We start from the raw sequence: 24,502 nt of genomic DNA, 5'->3' as shown, positions 1-24,502 counted from the left end.
TTTAGAGGAGAATATTGCAGTCGACATTCTCAAAAGTTTTCTCTAAGTCTACAAATGCGAGAAACGTAGGTTTGCCTTTGCTTAACCTATTTTCTAAGATAAGCGGTGGGGTCAGTATTGCGTCACGTGTTCCAACATTTCTACGGAAGTTAAACTGGTCTTCCCCGAGGTCTGCTTCTACCAGTTATTGCATTCGCCTGTAAGGAATTCGTGCTAGTATTTTGCAGCTGTGACTTATTAAACAGATAATTTCGTAATTTTTACACCTGTCAATACCTGCATATGTGATATGTAAGCATTATTTACCAGTAGTTTCTACCAAATATGGTACGTACATAATTTACAATTTGGGTAGCAAAGTACTATTGGATGAGTGCAGGAGCATTCGTGGATGTGGGAGCGTGGGGCACGGTATGGCATAACTATAGAATGCATGGATGTTTCAAACTTCGCATATACAGAGTGATCCAGAACTCTACGACAGACTTTAAAAGGTTATTCGGGGATACCATGTAAGTATTCTGAAGTAAGGGACCTACGAGTTCCGATGGCTCTCTTGGTTTCTTGCCCCACTTAGCACTGTATCCCCATTGCATTCAAATTGCGCACAGCGGCGCAAATATCGACGGCGTGAGCTCTGCGTCTTGTTTCCACCCGCTCATGTTATCTGCTGCTGAGATCAGTAGTGACTTCTTTACCACATTGCCTTCTGGACTGCATTCACAACTGCTCGGTTCAGTCCAGGGATTTGTTCTCGGCATTGTTACTTGTGAATTATCAGTGATACAAAGCAGTACTGTGTATAGGTTTACTGTTGAAGAGCTCGGCCGTTTGCACTTCTCGTATGGGTTCACTACATGCAATCGTAGAGCGTCCCAGCGGCGCTACGATGAGCTGTCCTCGCATCGATGCTTTTGTCTGAGGATATTGCAGGAAGTAACCTGAATTTTGTGTTTTACGTGTCGGTAATTGCATGTAACCGGATTCTTTGCTGTTGTGCAGTTGTTTTCACAAAATCAAGGTTGATTGAGGGTATGTAGCGAAGAAATCATAATTAAATTACAACACCGCAAAGGTCTGCCTAAGACCGTAGGTTTCTTGTAACACTGTACTCGTAAAATATCCCTGGAGTCGGTGGACTTCTGGTTCTCACCGTGAATGGTTTACTAGATAGCATGAAACACCTTAGCCCTGAAATAGTCATAGGTTCCTTACAGGTTAAAAACTATTCAAAAGCCTAGATCGCATAAAATATTTCAAGACAACCTGTTTCAAGAGTCTTAGCGGTCATCTTAATGTCTGAAACAATTTTTGTAGTGAAACATGTTCATTTTACGCGGAACTTCTTGCCCAAGATGTCAGTATTGTCCAAGATAACTGTGAATCAGTGGTAACATGCAAGACTAGCTACGGAAATCATGCAACAACCTCAGTCAGTACTGACACTTTTATGTCTTTATGTCACAAAGAAGACGGTTCCATTATGACATTCTTATCATTCTCTGTGGGTTGGGTGCAGCTATCAAGTGGTGACATGTAAAAATAATCGATAACAAATAATATAAGGGCAGAATCCAAAGTGAACGCTGATAGTTGTCACGGCACAAACCTACTAGATGTGGGTGATGGTAAGAATAGATGATATAACAAGCATTAACCGGTTCTGCTTGCTCAGACGTGGAGTCATAAGATAAAACATATTTATTACAACATCTCGGTGAGAAGCTTGAAGTTTATTGAGATCCATTGTAGAAAAAATTCCCTTTAGGTCTATAGTCAAGTTCTTATAAAAATTTTTATTACAACAAATGTTTGAAACGTTGTACTTCATAATTCATGTGTCTGCCTCCGATAGTGAGTGTTCAGTGCGTCTGACTGCTATGAGGAGGACTCTGGTTCAAGTCCCAGTTGTGCTAGGAATGGAAACTTGCTGGGAAGCCTGGAGTGGGATGCAATTAGTCTCGTGATACCAACTGAGGAGGTGCAAGACTGAGTATCAGTGGCTTCTGGTCACAAAAAATGATGACTGCCTGGAGAGCGGTGTGTTGACTCGACGGCCCTCCTTACCGCATCCAATGACATCACTGACAGAGGACGACAGGGCGGTCGGTCGGCTCCTATGGGCTTTCCATGGTCTGTGGACGCAGATTATGTTTTACTTTATAGTACATTTACTGTACTCTGCCTTTATTAATATGAATATCAATTAAGATTCTTTTTTAGCCAATACAAACACTGTATTTGTTCTCCCTTCTAAATTAACACTTGTAAGTAGGCTGTTTATGTTATTGGCAACGTTACGTAGCGCCCTGTACGAAAATCACTGGCTATGCTGTGTGCAGTCTATGGCTAGTTTGCATTGTTGTCTGCCATTGTAGTGTTCGGCAGCGGCAGCTCGCCATATGCAACGTCCCCTTAGAACAAATTATACATGACTGTGCTTAAACTGACATACAATATTTTTAGCGCAACGCAATCTGACTTTCAAAAATCCCTACAAAAGAATGGCCCTGACTAACATTAACCTATACCTTTCACAAATCACTTACCTCACAAAAATCTTCGTTACTCAAGCTACAGCAATACAGCGAGCGCCACTACTGCCAGCTAAATAACAGATTCAAACTACGAAAGGCACTAACTACTAGTAAGCATAGTTAGCAAATGAAAGATTTTAATAGAGAACAAACCATGTATTTACCTTAATAGTCATAATATATGTAATTTCAAAACTCCGCCGCTGTTTATGTTTTCTTATTGGCAACGTTACGTAGCGCTCTGTACGAAAATCACTGGCTGTGCTGTGTGCAGTCTGTGGCTAGTTTGCATTGTTGTCTGCCATTGTAGTGTTGGGCAGCGGGAGCTGGATGTGAACAGCGTGTAGCGTTGCGCAGTTGGAGGTGAGCCGCCAGCAGTGGTGGATGTGAGGAGAGAGATGGCGGAGTTTGAAATTTGCAATACTGGATATCATGAACTACTATATACATTATCATTTTTGAAGACTATTGAGGTAAATACATTGTTTGTTCTCTATTAAAGTCTTTCATTTGCTAACTATGCCTACTAGTAGTTAGTCCCTTCAGTAGTTTAAATCTTTTATTTAGCTGGCAGTAGTGGCGCTCGCTGTATTGCAGTAGTTCGAGTAAGGAAGATTTTTGGTGAGGTAAGTGATTTGTGAAACGTATAGGTTAATGTTAGTCAGGGCCATTCTTTTGTAGGGATTTTTGGAAGTCAGATTGCGTTGCGTTAAAAATATTGTGTGTCAGTTTAAGCTCAGTCCTGTAAAATTGTTCTAAGGGGACGTTTCACATTGTGAGAGATACATAACCGGACAGCGTCAATTAATCAACGAGTAAAACTACCAGTTACAATAAAATATGGAAAAGTACTTGCTCTCTTGGAGAGGCCAACCTGTATGTTAGATACAGCGGCTGTCTCCACGGTACACGACTCATGTCTAAATGAACTTCTGCTCGTGCTCCTTCGCGCACTCCGCTATATGCTGTCACTCGGCCTTGAGTAGAGCTCGCATGTGCTTTCGCAGTCTACAGCTACAGTGCCGTGTAGCAGAAGTCTCAAATGAGGCCTACAGAGCCACCCAGGACAGGCCGGGTGCTCCGGTCAGGGAGCCGGCGTGCATATTCATGAAACTCGAGGCCACCTCGTCCCAAGAATAGTCTGCGGCGGCCGCCTTGTCACCGATGGCGCGCTTCGCCGACGTTTCAAGCGCACACACGTCATCAGTTTCAAATGCAAGTACCACTGTGTCATGAAGACGGTCCCTACCACCGATTGGTGAATATTAGGCGACAGTCACCTTACACCCCTTCCCCTCCTCACGAGCAAGCTGACACCCAGTATGAGTGTTTGTAATAGTGCTACTCAACGCTACGCATATAACATCATTACCATCATCATCAAATCAGCCGAGGATGTGCAAAAGATATATATATATGGTGTACCATAATTGATGGCGTAAAGGCATTCAGTTGAAAGTACACGATACTAGAAGCAAACAAGTCTGAGTAAACATAGTGTCGAAAATGCACACATTAAGAGCTACGAGCAATTTTCATCTCGGATACTGTGAAACAAATCTCTTCTACTGCAACTTCTTTGCTATCCATATTTTGGGAAGTCGTAGTATGGGCCAAAACAAGAAAAAGAGTCCAGTAAACATGTGCTCTAAAATGCATTCCGGAAGAGGTATGAGCACTTGTTCGTCTGTGCTACTTTGAAACACAACTCCTCTAACGATCAAGTGCTCGTAACGTTTAAGGTATACGTGTAAGAGCACATGTTTGCTCGATATTTTTTTCTTATTTTGGTCCACACTACCATATCCCAAAATATGGGAAGCAAATAACTTGCAGTAGAAGAGATTTGTTTCGCAGTATCGAAGATGAAAAATTGGTCGTCGCTCTTAAGGGGACCACACCCTGCCTATCTAACCCATGTTAATTTAGGCAAGTAATTGACCCATTTCTGGAAAAAACTATTGGTTGCAGGCCCTTAATATTTTTACAATATGTCACATGATGCTAATAGAGTGAGCTGTACTAAAATCTACTTTATCCATTTTATAGTATTTAAGAAGCACTTTTTTAAATTTATTAACAAAAAATATTAAATTTTTTCTGCACAAAATAATTTTTGTGGACTTCCTAATGGGGAATAATAATAAATGTTTTACCAGGGGTGGATTTTTATGATATGCAGAGTCTCTGAAAATTTCATTCATTTATCTATTATAGTTCTTATATAATGGGGCATATGTACTGAAAATTTCTGTTTAAGGGAAATTGACTTCAAAGAAAAAACTTTTGAACTTTGTTACTTACAGTTAATTAAAACTGTCCTGCTGCATATGATGGCCTTATTTGGCCTCAAGTAGGTCTTCCAGTTTCTTTTTCACCTTCCTGGATGTTTGTCTTGCTTTCTTGGCCATATTAGATGCAGACCTGTCTGCATAGGCTACCCTCATTTCATCGCAATGTAGCAGCCCTGTGATCATATTTTCACCAGGATTATTTCCCAGCTTTTCGGTACCCAACACTTTCCAACATTACCACAATTAAATGTAATAACAGCATCATGAACTCCTAGTTTCACTGTATGCATGCCTACAAATACAGTTTTAAGAAGGCGGTTCCAAATTATGCTGTTGAAACATTGATTTGGGTTCTGTGTCTGCCCGTGCAGACATTTCCTTAGAATGTCAGGATGAGCCTAGTCTCTGAAAATAGGTTTAATTGCTGTAATAACAGCAGCAGGAAGAGAATGCTGTTGAGAATAAGATTCCCCAGTTTCCTGAGCCCTATTGTATTTGCACCACGAAATTTCTCCTGATGGACACTATCCATCACATGGCTTTTCATCAGTAGAGGAGTTATGGAAGAATATGGCCCAAACATCTCTCTTCATAGCCTCCAGATTTTCTTTATTTCTACTAATTGCCTGCCCATAGTATACCTGCAAGTTTTCTGTAATAACTAATTGCAATCACATTTGAACAAAACTAATCGCGTGTTTGAAATCGTGTTGTTTACGAACAGCAGAAATAAAAGAATACCGACCGTTGCATTCCAATGATAGCCAACACACTCGGGAGTAAAAAAATATCCCTAACGTGCAATGTAGGGGATATAAAGATCTGAAATATACGCAGGAAATCGGGTGACAGAAAAGTGTGCGTGGCACATGAACACACGTGGTAGGTAAATGGTCTTTAAATTCTCGAAAAAAAATTTTTCAGCAAAATTCTTTTCAGAGTACTTCAATAAAACCTTAATCTATCGAAATATGATGAAAACCGAAAATACACGAACCACGGTGTGGTCTCCTTAAGGTATGCATTTTCGATCCCATGTTTACCGAAACATTTTTTCTTCTAGTATCGTGTACTTTCAACAGTATGCGTTTACGCCACTAATTATGATACACCATATATATATATATATATATATATATATATATATATATATATATATATATATATATATATATATCAGAAACTTCTCTTTCTTGTAGAAGAGATAAGAAATGCGAAGATATTCCACAGCTTAAGAATGGAAGGAATTTAAAACGCTAGGCCTACATAAAAGGGACAGAATAATACACCAGGTGACAAAAGGCAAGGGACAGCGATACGCACGTAGCGGAGCTGTCATTTGTACTGAGGTGATTCATCTATTAACGTTACCGACGTCATTATGGCAGCACGACAGGACTTAACAGCCTTGTCCATGGTAGTTGGACCTAGACGCTACGGACATTCCATTTCGGAAATTGTTAAGGAGTTCAGTATTAAGAGATCCACAGTGATAAGAGTGTGCCAAGGTTACTAAATTTCAGGCATTACACCAAGACAGAGACAATGCAGGATCGATGGCAGTAGCGTTTGCACAGAAATGGCAATGCTAACAGCCAGACATCGTTACGTGAAATAACCACGGAAATCAATGTAGGAAGTACGACGAACATACCTGTTAGGGTAGTGATGTGTAATTTGGTGTTAATGGTCTATGGCAGCACGTGACCAACGCGAGTGGCTGCAGCCCCTCTCCGGGATTCGTGACCATATAGTTTGGACACTAGACGAATGGAAAACCGTGGTTGGTGGATGAGTCCCGACTTCAATTGTTAAGAGCTGGTGATAGGGATCCAGTATGGTGCAGACCTGACGGAGCTGTGGATCGGAGCTGGCAATAAGTAACTGTGTACTCTGGTAGTGGCTCTGTAATGGTGTGGGCTGTGTTTACTTGGAATGCACTCGGTCTTCTGGTCCAAATGAACTGGTCATTGGAAATGGTTATGTTCGGTTACTTAGAGACCATCTGCAGCCACTCATAGACTTCAATTTCCAAACAAGGACGAAATTTTTATATGGATGACAACGTGCAGTGTCACCTGTCCACAGTTGTTAGCGTTTGGTTGAAGAACTTTCTGGACAATTCGAGCAACTGGTTGGGCCACCTAGACATTATGGAGTGGCCAGTTCGCACAAAAACTCTTGCACCGGTAACATTTTCGGAATTATGGACAGCTATAGAGGCAGCGTGGTTCAATATTTCTGCAGGGGACTTGCAACGACATGTTGAGTCCAAGCCACGTCGGGTTGCAGCACTCCGCCGGGCAAATGGAGATTCAATACGGTATTAGGAGGTATCCTATGACTTTTGTTACCTCAGTGTATGATATGTCTTAAGATGTCAGGCTGTAACTTCCATGTGACAATAAGGACCCATACGGTTAAAAATTCTGTTTAATGAGTGGAGTTGGAATGTACACAATAATTAATTGAGGCCATTGGGTAAGTACTGATTTCCGATAAAGGAGAAGTAATCCTGGCGGGCTACATCAAGCTACGCGAAAAATAATGATCCAGAGCAAAAAACGAAAACCCATCATACAAAGTTGGAACTTTAATAGTTACAACTATTTATTTAGAGCTTTTGCTAAGTTGATTCGTGTTTCAAAGTTTTACTGACCTTTAAAGTAGTCATCAGTGTTGTGTATAACCCGTTGTGGATGTCGTAGGATACACTTAGCAGTGCCAGTTCTGTTGACAGTTCGAGCGGCGCGGTCTATTGCCCAACGAATTGCAAGCACTTTGTAAGTAGGCTGTTTAGGTTTTTGTGTTGGTAACGCCACGGAGCGCTCTGTATGAAAATCACTGTCTGTGCTGTGTGCACTCCGTGGCTGGTTTGCATTGTTGGAAATATTTGCTATTGTAGTGTGGGGCAGTTGGATCTGAACAGCTCGCTTTCCACGCCCGGGTTCCCGGGTTCGATTCCCAGCGGGTTCAGGGATTTTCTCTGCCTCGTGATGACTGTGTGTTGTGTGCTGTCCTTAGGTTAGTTAGGTTTAAGCAGTTCTAAGTTCCAGGGGACTGATGACCATAGCTGTTGCGTCCCATAGTGCTCAGAGCCATTTGATCTGAACAGCGCGCAGTGTTGCGCAGTTGGAGGTGAGCCGCCAGCAGTGGTGGATGTGGGGAGAGAGGTGCCACAGATTTGAGCAGACAATCTGGACGTACGTTCATCAGAAAAAGGAAATTTGTTTAATTGGATGTCACCAAATTATATACATATTATGACTTTTGAATGCTATTAACGCAAATACATTGTTTGTTCTCTATCTAAATCTTTCATTTGCTAACTATGCCTATCAGTAGTTAGTGCCTTCAATAGTTTGAATATTTTATTTAGCTGGCAGTATTGGCGCTCGCTGTATTGCTGTAGATCGAGTAACGAAGATTTTTTTGAGGTAAGTGTTTCTTGAAAGGTATAGGTTATTGTTTTCAGGGCGATTGTTTTGTAGGGATTATTGAAAGTCAGATTGCTTTGCGCCAAAAACATCGCGTGTCAGTTTAGTGTTGATCAGAACAGGTAAAGGGAGAAATGTCTGAGTATGTTCAGTTTTGCTCAGCTGTTTGAAACTCGTATAACGTAGACGTTAATCTGTACAGTAATTGATAAATTTTTCTAGGGGAACGTTTCAACTTCTGAAGCGAATGCCGTGAAGTGTTTCCTTCAGTTTAGAAATCGATTTAAACTCACGAGGGCTTATGTCGGGGGAGTGCAGTAGGTGGTACAGCACTTAGCAGCTCCATGAGTCAAACAAATCAATAACAACTTGCACAGTACGTGCTTGAGCATTGTCCTGGAAAATGATGTTCAGGTCCTGCAGAAAGTGTCATGACGTCTGGTTCTAAGCTGGTCGTAGGTTTTTTTTTCCCCAAAACTGAACAGCACAGAAAAGAAGTGATTACACGTTTTTGCAGGACTTGACCACCATTTTACAGGACAATTCTGATGTACGTACAATGCAAGCTGATACTGAATTGTTTCACTGATGGGACTGCTAAGTGCTACACCACCTACTGCACTCCCCTCACTTAAGCCCTCGTGAGTTTAACTCGATTTCTAAACTGAAGGGAACGCTTCACGGCATTCACTTAAGAACTGCTACAAATTCGTTGGACAATAGACCGCGCCGCTCGAACCGTCAACACAACTGGTACTTCCACATCGCTGGCAACGGGTTATACACAATGCTGGTGACTACTTTGCAGGTCAGTAAACCTTTGAGAAACGTACCTATTTTTTACGAGCTGTAAATAAATAGTTGCCACTATTAAAGTGTCAAAGGTCGTAAATTTTTACGAATAGTAGAAGCGCACAGCCAGTACTACGCATTATTTCTAACTCACCTTCCAGAATCCGTGATGAACTTCGCGAAGAGCTTAAAACAGTTAAAAATACACTACACGACGTTGTGTACGATGTAAACCAGCATGTCCCTGTTTTCCACTGCTTTGCACCTTTGTCGTCTTTCGCAGACCTCCTCAGCAGATGGTGTCAAATACGAACTATCGTGTCGTATGTCTCTAAAAGAAAAAGAAGAAGAACGATTAGGATTAAACGTTCCGTCGAATACGTCTCTAAAGTTGTAGCTTGAAAAATATGTTCCAGTGATGAAAATATCGCCGGCCGCGGTGGTCTAGCGGTTCTGGCGCTGCAGTCCGGAACCGCGGGACTGCTACGGTCGCAGGTTCGAATCCTGCCTCGGGCATGGGTGTGTGTGATGTCCTTAGGTTAGTTAGGTTTAAGTAGTTCTAAGTTCTAGGGGACTTATGACCTAAGATGTTGAGTCCCGTAGTGCTCAGAGCCATTTGATCCTTTTTTTTTTTTTTTTTGCTGAAAATATCAAATAGTTTGTGTCAGCCAACTAGGTTCCGTTGCACATATGGTCTGAAAATACTTTCGGTATTAGATAACGAGCTACGTTAAGTATTGGAAACACGCTATGTTAAGTGCTGGAAACACATTCATTGCCAAAGAAACACATTTTCTCAATTGATTTAGTGCGGTTCTGCTGACCGTACTGCACTGCATATTCATCTGGATGAAAAATTCAGATTCAAAAATTTATATCTTTTTTATAACTAAAACATTGTCCGTTTGAAACAATACATGCGATGTGCTGAGAACCATACGGGCCTAAAGCATACCGTCGTCGATTCTGACGTCGTAGCTTGTGTGTATGTACGCGACATCTGTTGACATTAACTAGTATTGCCAATCAGGCAGGATCCGTACCAGATCGGGTTGACGGAGGAGATAGAGATGATCCAAAGAAGAGCGGCGCGTTTCGGCACAGGGTTATTTGGTAACCGTGATAGCGTTACGGAGATGTTTAGCAAACTCAAGTGGCAGACTCAGCAAGAGAGGCGCTCTGCATCGCGGTGTAGCTTGCTCGCCAGGTTTCGAGAGGGTGCGTTTCTGGAGTATATTGCTTCCCCTTACTTATACCTCCCGAGGAGATCACGAATGTAAAATTAGAGAGATTCGAGTGAGCACGGAGGCTTTCAGACAGTCGTTCTTCCCGCGAACCATACGCGACTGGAACAGAAAAGGGAGGTAATGACAGTGGCACGTAAAGTGCCCTCCGCCACACACCGTTAGGTAGCCTGCGGAGTATAAATGTAGATGTAGATGTAGATGTACTTGCTCAGAGTCAAGTGACCCGTTAGTGTGGGGGTCAGCGGATGCGTTCTTGAGCTACTTTTCTAAAACCGAACAATAGAGCTATCCGAATACTGGACATGGGACATTAGCATCGAACATGTGCTGAAAGTTGAGCAGCCTTGCGCGTAATCATCTACACTATGAGAACAACTGACATTAATCGTACGTGGCGGGTCGCTTGAATCTGCGCGCAACTTCTTGATTGGCTAACTTCAATGGTAATACTAATTAACTCGGAAACGGCTAAACATATCGACTCGTTTCCCTAACAGTTAATGCTCAGTACAACCTACCCTGTAAACCCCTACAAACTTTTCAGACAGTTTCTGACTACTTTCTATACGAACATTCACGAAAAGCTGTCTCAGCTATTTCATATTCATTTTAGTATTGTCGCTTTGCATCTGTGCTTTGGGCCCTTTTGTAAAACAGTGCCTTCAGTTAAGCGTCGGTTTTCTACGGTTCATCATAATATATTTTTTTTAAAAATGGAAACAAAGAAAGAAAGCGTAGTAGCATGGGAAACTTCATTCGTAACACAGTAACATTTGAGCTACTTTTCCTCATAATCAGCACCAGAAATGAGATACCTGTTATTACGTCGTATTAACATTTGTATTTCTGTGTCGTACACGCCTGTCACTTTGCAATGGACAGTCGCTGTTAGCTCTTCGTCATTGCGAATATACTGACTGGAGGAATGATGCTTCTTTAGGTGCCAGAGAAAACGCGAACAGCGTAAGCAAGATCGGGATTGGACAGTGGATGGTGAAAGAGCTCGCAACCCAAATCCATCAATAGTACGCACGTCACCTGCAGTGAGCATTCCACAACTATTCTTTTGAATGGCCAGTCGAAAGTTTCACAGGTTCATCGCTGTGAGTGGTGGCAGTTGGAGGAGGGAGGGAGAGTAAGGCGAGGGAGGGGGGGGGGGGGAGGGAGCCAATGAACACTGTGCACATCACTTGGGCACCGACACTCAGTTTTAACTTCTTATTTCCAGGACATCCCCCCGCCGCCATGCACTCACTGCTCTTTCATTTCTGGGGTGGTATTAGCAGTTCATGTCTCGCCACGCCTGACGATCTTGTTGAGGAACTCGTCACTGTCATAGTCCCACCGTTGTGCAGATGTCGGTGCTGCTCCTAAGCAATTTATTTTGTGCTCGAGTGTCAGGTTTTACGGTACTTAATTGGCACACACTGCCTTGAACAATGGGTTCTTAGTGAGAGTTTCGTGCAACAAGTGGCTATATCTACTCAAAGTGGCTGCTGAGATCAAAAACCGTTGAGCGTTGATTCTCGATTATGCACCATCTGTTTGCTCATTACCTTCAACCAGTATACCTGTCACAGCTGGCAATGAAGCACTATCGGCGCTATGATTTTTACCTTTTATTTTTTGCTTGACATATTCCCGTCTCCGTCTTCCTCTACAGTTTTTGCCCTCTACAGCTCCCTCTAGTACCATGGAGGTCATTCCCTCATGTCTTAGCAGATGTCCTATCATCCTGTCCCTTCCCCTTATCAGTGTTTTCCACATATTCCTCTCCTCTCCGATTCTGCGTAGAACCTCCTCATTCCTTACCTTATCAGTCCACCTAATTTTCAACATTCGTCTATAGCACCACATCTCAAATGCTTCGACTCTCTTCTGTTCCGGTTTTCCCACAGTCCATGTTTCACTGCCATACAATGCTGTACTCCAGACGTACATCCTCAGAAATTTCTTCCTCAAATTAAGGCCGGTATTTGATATTAGTAGATTTCTCTTGGCCAGAAAGGCCTTTTTTGCCATAGCGAGTCTGCTTTTGATATCCTCCTTGCTCCGTCCGTCATTGGTTATTTTACTGCCTAGGTAGCAGAATTCCTTAACTTCTTTGACTTCGTGACCATCAATTCTGATGTTAGGTTTCTCGCTGTTTTCATTTCTACTACTTCTCATTACCTTCGTCTTTCTCCGATTTACTCTCAAACCATACTGTGTACTCACTAGATTGTTCATTCCGTTCAGCAGATCATTTAATTCTTCTTCACTTTAACTCAGGATAGCAATGTCATCAGCGAATTGTATCATTGATATCTTTTCACCTTGTATCTTAATTCCACTCCTGAACCTTTCTTTTATTTCCATCATTGCTTCCTCGATGTACCGATTAATGAGTAGGGGCGAAAGGCTACAGCCTTGTCTTACACCCTTCTTAATACGAGCACTTCGTTCTTGATCGTCCACTCTTATTATTCCCTCTTGGTTGTTGTACATATTGTATATGACCCGTCTCTCCCTTTAGCTTGCCCCTACTTTTTTCAGAATCTCGAATACCTTGCACCATTTTATATTGTCGAACGCTTTTTCCAGGTCGACAAATCCTATGAAAGTATCTTGATTTTTCTTTAGCCTTGCTTCCATTATTAGCCGTAACGTCAGAATTGCCTCTCTCGTCCCTTTACTTTTCCTAAAGCCAAACTGATCGTCACCTAGCGCATTCTCAATTTTCTTTTCCATTCTTCTGTATATTATTCTTGTAAGCAGCTTCGATGCATGAGCTGTTAAGCTGATTGTGCGATAATTCTCGCACTAGTCAGCTCTTGCCGTCTTCGGAATTGTGTGGATGATGCTTTTCCGAAAGTCAGATGGTATATCGTCAGACTCATATATTCTACACACCAACGTGAATAGTCGTTTTGTTGCCACTTCCCCCAATGATTTTAGAAATTCTGATGGAATTTATCTATCGCTTCTGCCTTATTCGACCGTAAGTCCTCCACAGCTCTTTTAAATTCCGATTCTAATACTGTATCCCCTATCTCTTCTAAATCGACTCCTGTTTCTTCTTCTATCATATCAGACAAATCTTCACCCTCATAGAGGTTTTCAATGTATTCTTTCCACCTACCTTAAGAAGCGTTATTATACAGCGAACGTCGCAATCAATGGGGGAAACCATAAGACCCGCCATTTTCGGCCACAGCTATAGCGTTACTGACGATATTAAGACTTGTCCGGTCGTCATATGACTATTACCTCGTGTGCTATATTTACGGCTAAATATGTTTAGTTGTTAAGAAACAGGGAAACTCAAATTAAGAATGACCTCAGAATATAAAAAACTTTTAACAATTGTACTGTGTCTGGTGGAAGCTTCATCGCACCAATATTACCGATTTCGTGTACTATTGTATTTGCGCATTGAGCAAGGGAAAAATGTCTGGCCATATGCCACTGTACACTTCGTAACCACTCATTAACATGGCCCCCAAAAGAAATATACGGTGACGACAGAAGATGTTTCACCTAGCCTTAACCGAACACCACTTCATTAAATTTACCCAATAGGGGTTCGAGGAAACGGCGTCACTTTTGTTCCGAAAAATCACATTTCAGTTCCATGAGCATCGCTGTTACACTCTTGGATGGGCTATTCCGACTTGTCAAAATCGTAACAGCGCGGCTCTGAATTCTTCAGCCCTGTGTCTCCGCCCATGGCTAATTGATAACGATTACGAACGCTGAAGCAACATCACACTACCATGTTGCATGTGGTCTCGTTTGCAGGTACGCCTGTACATTCCCAGAAACTTTCCTGCAAATCCACTTCTTACGATCTTTCACAGTCTTCAACAATACTTCTTCCACAAATGTCTGTAGATTGTTGCTCATAACATTCAGGTACTCCCTGTTGTTGTTGTTGTGGTCTTCAGTCCTGAGACTGGTTTGATGCAGCTCGCGATGCTACTCTATCCTGTGCAAGCTTCATCTCCCAGTACCTACTGCAGCCTACATCCTTCTGAATCTGTGTAGTGTTTTCATCTCTTGGTCTCCCTCTACGATTTTTACCCTCCACGCTGCCCTCCCATACTAAATTGGTGATCCATTGATGCCTCAGAATATGATGCCCTACCAACCGATCCCTTGTTCTAGTCAAGTTGTGACACAAATTTCCCTTGTCTCCAATTCTATTCAATACCTCCTCATTAGTTACGTGGTCTATCCATCTAATCTTCAGCATTCTTCTGTAGCACCACATTCGAAAGCTTCTATTCTCTTCTTGTCCAAACTATTTATTGTCCATGTTTCACTTCCATACATGGCTACACTCCATCCTAATACTTTCTGAAACGACTTCCTGACACTTAATTCTATACTCGATGTTAACAAATTTCTCTTCTGCAGAAACGCTTTCCTTGTCATTGCCAGTCTACATTTGATGTCCTCTCTACTTTGACCATCATCGGTTACTTTGCTCCCCAAATAGCAAACCTCATTTACTACTTTAAGCCTTTCATTTCCTAACCTAATTCCCGCAGCATCACCTGATTTAATTCTACTACATTCCATTATTCTCGTTTAGCTTTTGTTGATGTTCATCTTATATCCTCGCTTCAAGACACTCTCCATTCCGTTCAGCTGCTCTTCCAGGTCCTTTGCTGACTCTAATTATAACGATTACGAACGCTGAAGCAATATCACAGTACCATCTTGCATGTGGTCTCGTTTGCAGATACACGTGTACATTCCCAGATACTTTCCTACAAATCCACTTCTTACGATCTTTCACAACCTTAAAGAATACTTCTTCCCCAAATGTCTGTAGATTGTTGGTCATAACTTTCAGGTACTCCCTAATCAACTGAAAACTTCCCTTCTCGGGTACGTTTTCAGTCTTCTTCCAGACTGACGTCAGTGCAGTAGAGTAACATGATCAACATGCCTCACAACGTGACGTTTGAAAGTGCAAGTTTCCTGGACGAGGAAACTTTCATTGAGTTACGAGGAAATCTCACGTTTCGTATCAGTCTTGGAGTTGAATTACCAAGTCTCTTTGGCCGGGCAATATAGCAAGCATTACAAGTGTTTGTAGGATTGCTTTTCTTTTGCTTTCTTGAACTAAGAATCTATAGTAGACAGTTTTGGAGACATTAGCCGTTTCACATACCACCCCGGACCTATCTTCCAGTTCTCTCTAATCATGTGACGATCTCCAGTGTGAGCTGATATGAAATTTCCTGTCAGAATAAAACTGTGTCCCAGAATGGATCTCGAACCCAGGATCTTTCTCTTTCGCAGGCAACAGCTCTATTAAATTAGTTACCCAAGCTCTACACAAATTTTCTTCCGCCAGTACCTCATCTCCTACCTTCCATAGTTCAGTGAAGTTGGCCTGTGTAACTAGCGGGACTTACACTTATGGAAGAAATGGTGTTGCAGAGACACTGTTTAGCCACAGTCTAGTGCACTGTCTCCGAGATGAAATTTTCGCTCTACGGTGGAGTGTAGCCTGGTACGACACTTGCTGCCAGTTTAAACCTGTGTGTCGGACCAGAAGTCGAACCCATGACATTTACCGTTCATGGGCCAGAGGTCTACTAACTGAGCTATCCGTGCACGACCCATAACCTATCCTCGTACCTTTACACTCCACCAGTAACTCCTCTTCCATCTTCCAGATTTCACCGAAGGCGTTCTGCGTAGCTTGTGAGACTAAGCCGCCTGGAGCAAACGTTAGTACCGATACATGGTTTAGCGACAGACTGGAGTATTGTTTCCAAAATGGTAAGGTGCTCCAGTTACTGAATCAGTTAACCCTTTGCCGCAAAAGGCAAAGTTCCGACGTTCCATTTCCGGCACGTCACCCATTTTAATCTGTCTGGAAGTTTCAAGTGATGTTCCCATCTGTTGTCAGTCATGATCTTCTAACACTCTTTCGATGCGCATCCGAAGTGACTTTTGCATCGCTAGGTTCCATATTCCAGGAAATTTTCTAGTTCCGTTGCAAAATAGAAAGGAAGGAAGATTGGATTCAACGTCCCGTCAACATCGAGATCGTTCGAGACGGAGCACAAGCTCGGACTTTGTCAGGGATAGGGAAGGAAATCGGCCGTGCCACTCTCAAAGTAATCATCCCCTCGACATTTGACTGTAGCGATTTAGGGCAGTCACGGGAAGCTATATCTGGCGTGCTGGAAGGGCGTCTGATCCGTTGTCCTCCCGAATGCGAGTCCAGTGTGCTAACCACCGCGCCACCTGGCACGGTCATTTCGCACAGCTACTCTACTAGATAAGCAAAATTTCTGTGCATTACTCGTCTTCGAGACACTCTAGGTAAGCCTTCGAGAAGTGTAAGATCACAGGATCAAGCTGGGAACTTGTATGTGCCACATTCTTGGTTTCGCGCACGAACAGTGAGTGCTGCGTTTCACAAGATAGTTGCTTGCTGACCCATTTCAGATTTCTGTGAAGGTCTCCTGAATGGTAATGATCCTCGAACATAAAAAAGTTTTGCAAACTTCTGCATCAGGGTGACGTCGGTGGTACAGGGCTAGAGATGTGTGCGTCTGTGCGATTATCTATTCTGAAAAACGGAATGGCGTGGCATGGCATCTTTTATTCAGTTGGGACCCTTCTTTCCTCCAGTGACGTATAACAGAGTGATACAGTGTACTTCTTATAACATTCTCCATAGGCATCCTACGTAATCTAGTTGGTTTTCCACTCTTCAGTGAGTGTAGTTGATTTCCTGCCCGGAGAAACTTGCCTCTCTATCTGTTATTTGGTGTTCATGAGACTAATGTAAAATGAACTGTCAGAGAATCTTCTTCAGTGAAATGTCAATAATGAAATAAAGCATTGAGATGTGAGAGACGTGACTGATGACCTTGCTCGTTTTAAGTTAAAGACCATAATTTCTTACGATTTTTAGTCAGATCGTTAGCTAGAATTTTACTTTCTGTATCGTTGAGCTCGCTTGGAAATCTTTACGTTTATTTTCGCCTCTTTTTATTTTTGTTCCCCAAGAAAGTTTCGTCTTATGGAAGGACGGCTGTTCAAGAACCATATATTAACCATAAGGCTTTTAGCGTGGCGTAGTTGGTACAAAGATGAGGTGAAGGTTATGTGGAGTATTAAAAAATTGGGAACGACACATTACTGGAATTAGTGAAAGAACTCCCCTTTTCAAAGGAAATGCGAAGTAAGGAAGGGATAACAAGTAGTCTGGTCCAGGCGAAGATAGCGTTATTTAGTAATAGAGCACAACTTTTATCACACATTTATATCGAAATAAGGAGTTTCTGGAAGAGTATTTCTGGTTTACTGCATTGCATGGAAGTGGAAGTTGACCATCATAACTCCAGATTGGTAGAAACTGTAAACACTGGAAATGGACAGATAAGCTACGAAATACACATACACTAAGAACCATAGTGGAAAAATGAAGATTATGTAAGACTCAACCAGCAGAAGGCACTGGTTAGTCGGACATCTGCTGCGGCATCCATTAATAGTTCATTGAGCGCTGCATGAAGATTTAGCGGTAAAAAATAATGTGTATAGACAAAGGATAGAATTTTCACTACATGTAGTCAAAGTCTAGAATTTCATAACGTGTGATGTTCCGCAGAGATTATAAGTAGTGTACAAGATGGTAATAGTTAGAGAGTAACATCAAACTATTCGTAAGAATGATAACTATAACAATAAATGTGCTAACACCTGCATTAGAAGCAAATGATTCTCGGAATGAAGAAATAAGGTCCATTGTGCGGTTCGAGGTTTTGATAGTAGCAAGAGGTTAGTTTAACGAACGATTAACAATCGGTATGCGTAAATCATAAAGCTTTCTAATATTGGAGACATCCTAGATTTTAGAAACATCCTGCGACGACATTACGGCATAGCCTTCTGGTCATCTTCACGTCTATACTGAGTATATCGGTCAAAGCTTCAATACAAATTGAGGATGATTTATTTTCTTTTATGTCGCTATTCAAGCAAATCCATGAATATTGCGAAGGGCCATAATTTTATAAGTATCAATGCGATAGGGTCTGATGCTGTGATGAATTTTTTGAAAGATTTCTTGAAACCCTTAGCTGCCGTTCTCTTTATTTCCTGTACGACTGTATAATTTCGGCCTTAGGCGATTTTCTAGTATTTTATGGATGATTTCTTAGTACCGGCTTATGTCATATACGTCGTTGTTCCTGTGACATCATGTTATGGTCATAAAATAAATCCTAGGTGTTGACGCTGTTTTAGGGGCACCTATTATTGTATGAGCATAAGATGATGTCATAGGATCAACGATGTGTATGATATTACCTGCTACCAAAAAATCATACATAAAATACTTGAAGATGGCCGAAGGCCAAAATTGTACAATAGTACAGGAAATGAAGATAAGGCAGCTGAAGGCTTCAATAAATCTTTTAAAAAGAATATAATTGTACGAGGGCAGTTCAATAAGTAATGCAACACTTTTTTTTCTGAAACAGGGGTTGCTTTATTCAGCATTGAATTACACCAGGTTATTCCCCAATCTTTTAGCTACACAACACTATTTTTCAACGTAATCTCCATTCAATGCTACGGCCTTACGCCACCTTGAAATGAGGGCCTGTATGCCTGCACGGTACCATTCCACTGGTCGATGTCGGAGCCAACGTCGTACTGCATCAATAACTTCTTCATCATCCGCGTAGTGCCTCCCACGGATTGCGTCCTTCATTGGGCCAAACATATGGAAATCCGACGGTGCGAGATCGGGGCTGTAGGGTGCATGAGGAAGAACAGTCCACTGAAGTTTTGTGAGCTCCTCTCGGGTTCGAAGACTTGTGTGAGGTCTTGCGTTGTCATGAAGAAGGAGAAGTTCGTTCAGATTTTTGTGCCTACGAACACGCTAAAGTCGTTTCTTCAATTTCTGAAGAGTAGCACAATACACTTCAGAGTTGATCGTTTGACCATGGGGAAGGACATCGAACAGAATAACCCCTTCAGCGTTCCAGAAGACTGTAACCATGACTTTACCGGCTGAGGGTATGGCTTTAAACGTTTTCTTGGTAGGGGAGTGGGTGTGGCGCCACTCCATTGATTGCCGTTTTGTTTCAGGTTCGAAGTGATGAACCCATGTTTCATCGCCTGTAACAATCTTTGACAAGAAATTGTCACCCTCAGCCACATGACGAGCAAGCAATTCCGCACAGATGGTTCTCCTTTGCTCTTTATGGTGTTCGGTTAGACAACGAGGGACCCAGCGGGAACAAACCTTTGAATATCCCAACTGGTGAACAATTGTGACAGCACTACCAACAGAGATGTCAAGTTGAGCACTGAGTTGTTTGATGGTGATCCGTCGATCATCTCGAACGAGTGTGTTCGCACGCTCCGCCATTGCAGGAGTCACAGCTGTGCACGGCCGGCCCGCACGCTGGAGATCAGACAGTCTTGCTTGACCTTGCGGCGATGATGACACACGCTTTGCCCAACGACTGACCGTGCTTGTGTCCACTGCCAGATCACCGTAGACATTCTGCAAGCGCCTATGAATATCTGAGATGCCCTGGTTTTCCGCCAAAAGAAACTCGATCACTGCCCGTTGTTTGCAACGCACATCCGTTACAGACGCCATTTTAACAGCTCCGCACAGCGCTGCCACCTGTCGGAAGTCAATGAAACTAAACGAGACGAAGCGGGAATGTTTGAAAATATTCCACAAGAAATTTCCGGTTTTTTCAACCAAAATTGGCCGAGAAAAAAAATGTGTTGCATTACTTATTGAACTGCCCTCGTATTTTAGACAATTCATAAATATTTGGTGAAAGCTCCTAGAAGTGTAGGAAGCCGTTTCCTTTGTAGTATCACTCCTGTAACTTGTTTCATGCGGCCCGCCAATAACACCCATTTGCCTCTGTAATAAACTGGTTTCTATGGCCATCTGCATCCTCATTCTGTTCGTCATTGCTGATTCTTCTACCTCTTAGGGGCGGTTTTCCATCGCCGAGGCAGGAGGGTGCTCCAAATATCTGTCCACTCCTCGGCGGTTGGCTGAACGAAAGTTCGAGGGTGGTTTGAAAAGTTCTCGGAATAACCAAGGCAGGTCAGCGCTAGCGCAACGGGTTGTTCACGTGGTATTCATTGGACTGCTGCCTGTAAACACGTGCCACGTCAGTGCTCTTGCAAGAGAGCTGTGGCGATGACGTGGCTCTGTTGTTGTTCCTACGTAGTGATTCGCGAAGATGGAAAGAACCGAGATTCGAGCAGTGATTAAGTACTTTGTAAGGAAAGGTATGAAAGCAAAGGACATTCAAGCCGATTTTCCAGACTACAATGGGGGACTCAGCTCCTTCATATTCAACTGTTGCTAAGTGGACAACTGAATTCAGTTTTGGTCAGGAGAACTTAGATGATGATTCGCGCAGTGGTAAGCCAAGATGCGTCACTACTTCAGAAATATTTGCAGAAGTGCACAAAATGGTCATGGAGGATCTGCGATTGAAAGCGCGTCAATTATTTCATGCATGCCAGATGTCATCTGGCAGGATATATCACATTTGAACTGAAGAATTAGAAATGGAAAAATTATCTGCAGGATGAGTGCCGCAACTCTTGACGCTGGATCAAAAATATGCGCCGTCGCCATGGCAAAATTACACGAACTAAGGTGTAAATTGTTGCTACACCAATCTTATTCACCTGATATGGCTTCGTCAGACTTCCATCTCTTCCCAAACTGAAAATTTTTCTTGGTGGACGAAGATTCACTTCAAACGAAGAATTGATAGTCGGTGTTGACAACTATTTTGCAGGCCTGGAGAAAACTCATTTTCGAGATGGGATCAAATCACTGCAACATCGCTGGACCAAGTGCTTTAATCTATAAGGATGCTACATTGAAAAAGTTGCAGTAATGTAAGTACCTTTTTTTCTATTCCGTTCCGAGAACTTTTGAAACAACCCTAATACATCAATGTATTGGAAGCCTTGGCCACGTTAAAGAACGTCTGGTAGCGAAACTGCGATCTGGCCGCTTTTGTGGTCACTCAAAGATGCTGCCCATAGAGCGCCTGGTATTATAGATGCATGCTTGATAATGGAAGCAACACTGAAGAACACTCAACATACGCTCATACGATTTGTTGATCTAGAGAAGGTATTAATGTGAAATGGTGCAAGATTTTCGAAATTCTGAGAATAATACGTGCGAGCTACAGGGTAAGGCGGATGATGTATACTACGTACAAGAAACAAGGGTGAACAATAAGACTGGAAAACTAAGAACGAAGTGCTTGGAAGAAAAACGGTGTAACACAGATATGCAGTCTTTCACGTCTCCTGTTGTATCTGTACATTGAAGAAGCACAGACGGAAATAATACACATCAGAAAAAGTTTTGCATCACCTCGGTTCCGAGAGTTCCGGAATCTGTACAGAAAGCTGGAATATAAATGAGTATAAACAACATTTTCGCCCTTTTTATTGCTCAAGAAAACCACACATTGCATGTTGTACTACCATACAGCGAGAACCTCAGAGGTGGTGGTCCAGATTGCTGTCCACACCGGTACCTCTAATAGCCAGCAGCACGTCCTCTTGCACTGATGTATGCCTGTTTTCGTTATGGCGTACTATCGATCAAGTCACTGTCGGTCCAGATTGTCCCACTCCTGAACGTCGATTCGTCGTAGATCCCTCAGAGTGGTGGGTGGGTCACGTCGTCCATAAACAGCACTTATCAACCTATCACAGGCATTGTGGGTAGGGTTCATGTCTGGACAACATGCTGGTCACTCTAGTCGGGCGATGTCGTTATCCTGAAAGAGATCATTCACAAGAGGTGCACGATGGGGGCGCGAATTGTCGTCCATAAAGAATGCCTGACCAATATACTGCCGATATGGTAGCACTATCAATCGGAGGATGGCATTCACGTATCTTACAGCCGTTACTGTGCCTTCCATGACCACCAGCGACGTACGGCCCCACACAATGCCACCCCAAAACAGCGGGGAACCTCCACCTTTCTGCACTCGCTGAACAGTGTGTCTAAGGCGTTCACCCTGACTGGCTTGCCTCCAAATGCTTCTCTGACGACAGTCTGGTTCAAGGCACTTGCGATATTCATCGGTGAAGAGAACGCGTCGGCAATCCTGAGTGGTCCATTCGGCATGTTTTTGAGTCCATCTCTACCGCCCTGCATGACGTTGTGGTTGCAAAGATGGACCTCGCCATGGACGTCGGTGTGAAGTTGCGTGTCATGCAGCCTATTGTGCCGGTCTTTAACATCTAAAGGTAGAGTCTGAAAGTTCGTTTGCTTTACACAACACAGACAGTGAGGGGCATATGTAGAAATATTTGCACTAAATTTTTAGTCGTCTTAAACCTTTCATTAAATTTGATATGGGACGTTTGATTCATTGATGCCCAAAACGTTCAAATGCAACAGTAAAAATACTATAATAATTGGTTTAAGTGGTCATTAAAGCCCTTCGCCTTGTAGTGACGTCGCTCGAGTAGTTCAGATTTCAGTGGATGTTCTTCCGCTGCGTCTGGCGGCATTTTTCCTCGTTTCTCTTTCTTCTTTCTTTGGATGACAAAATGAATTTAGAGCACTGTTTATTATAGCTATATTAGTACCACGATTTGATAGTAACATTTGTGGTTAATGGAAATAAGGAAACATTTCATGACGTATGCTCTAAAATTTGGCAGTTACATCAATAATCGATATTCGGCGGTGATCACTTCTAAAACCAAAACGACAATTAACGTGAAATCAGGTGGATACTAGAATTAATCTAGTATACGATAAAACAAAAGTCTTACTATGTTGCAAAGCTACTGTATTAGTCGAATTTACTTGTTAAAACTTTTAGGAGACACTGCAGTTACGTATCAATGGATTGTGAGATGTTAGAAGTCGAAACGTACATGCCTTATTCCAGGCAGGTAATGTGTCCGGATTATATTTAAACCATCGGGCATGTGATTCAAAAAGGTCCTCTGATACGAACTCTGACAACTAAATTTTTTAGACTCTTGATAAAACCAATATTCCACTTGCACGTATTTCTAGCGTTGAGACAAAATAAAAGAACAAGTAACAGTGGAGAGCTGTTATTCCTGTGTTTTCCTTGGACAGAGGTTTCGTTAATTCATCAGTATATGTAATTGTGCAGCAACAACTGAATCAGCATTCGCCGACGTATGTTGCGATATCGGTACGGTGACACACTGCTGGTATAAAAAGCGCCAGTGACGCAGCCACAAATAAAAAGGCAGAAGTCTGAAAGACGAAACAGTCGGGTCTGTGTGAACTCTGAAGGCTAAGTGATCAGCTGACATGTCAGCTGAGAGGAAGTTAGAAAATTACCGCATTTTAGTTACGGAAAAAATACGAACAGCTAAATGTGGCTGGATAGCTCAGGCGATAAGAGCATTATCAAAAAGTTACAAATGGAGGTTCAATTATAAGGACATCTATATTTCAAAGTGACATTAGGACACAAAATGTACAACAGAACAGGCTAAAATATCAAGTTAGGCAGATAGCTTGAAAAACTGGTTCAGCCATTCACCTCGCATGTAAACTACTATCTTTCATCTAAATATTTAAGTCGGCCAGATATACGACAAGCCCTTTATAAAGTTCCAGTTTCATGTCATTGTCACCCGAAATGGAGGACACATAAACTGAAAAACAGCTTCCAGGGCTCTTGTGATACACAAGACGTTTTTTGGACTGTGTTGCACAGATACAAGTACATAACAAGGGCTGCACAATGCAGCAAGAACTCTTGTGTCATAGGACAGTAGGACAAAGGGCTGTATAGATGGGCGCTAACATCTTATCGCCCCAGTGATCCGACTGAGGAAAGCCGTGACATACCCTCTGTCACATGGTGTACATTGTTGCCATCCTTGGCTGCAACCCTGTTACCTTGAGTTTTCACTTGTCATCATACCCAGTATGATTCCTCCTTATAGCAGGAAGCAAATAGTGCATAGTTTGTAATTTATGATCTGGTGCATGTAAATCCTGAAGAGAAAGAAGAACACTCAGGAAGTGAGAGTTTCATGACAAGTATCAATACTTCGAATAGACCTCATGTTCAGCAGTTGCCTGAATAGACAAAACCCCCTTTGTAATCAATGAAAGATTACAGAATTTGCGATTAAAGAGGACACATTCGTTA

At 42.4% G+C, this 24,502-nt stretch overlaps 1 protein-coding gene across 1 annotated transcript in view; it reads right to left on the bottom strand.

Annotated features, from left to right (window-relative positions):
• The window catches only part of LOC126088483 (probable G-protein coupled receptor CG31760), a 777,830-nt gene that overhangs the window by 747,786 nt on the left and 5,542 nt on the right, over positions 1 to 24,502 (bottom strand). Inside the window, exon 2 of the mRNA XM_049906625.1 lies at positions 3,591 to 3,762. Within this exon, the coding sequence (XP_049762582.1) occupies positions 3,591 to 3,762 (172 nt within the window). The remainder of the gene's footprint in view (positions 1 to 3,590; positions 3,763 to 24,502) is intronic.

This window comes from Schistocerca cancellata, chromosome 6, assembly GCF_023864275.1.
Source record: "Schistocerca cancellata isolate TAMUIC-IGC-003103 chromosome 6, iqSchCanc2.1, whole genome shotgun sequence".
Classification (NCBI taxonomy): domain Eukaryota; kingdom Metazoa; phylum Arthropoda; class Insecta; order Orthoptera; family Acrididae; genus Schistocerca; species Schistocerca cancellata.
The sequence above is the reverse complement of the archived record's forward strand: the minus strand, read 5'-3'. Positions and strand labels throughout refer to the sequence as shown.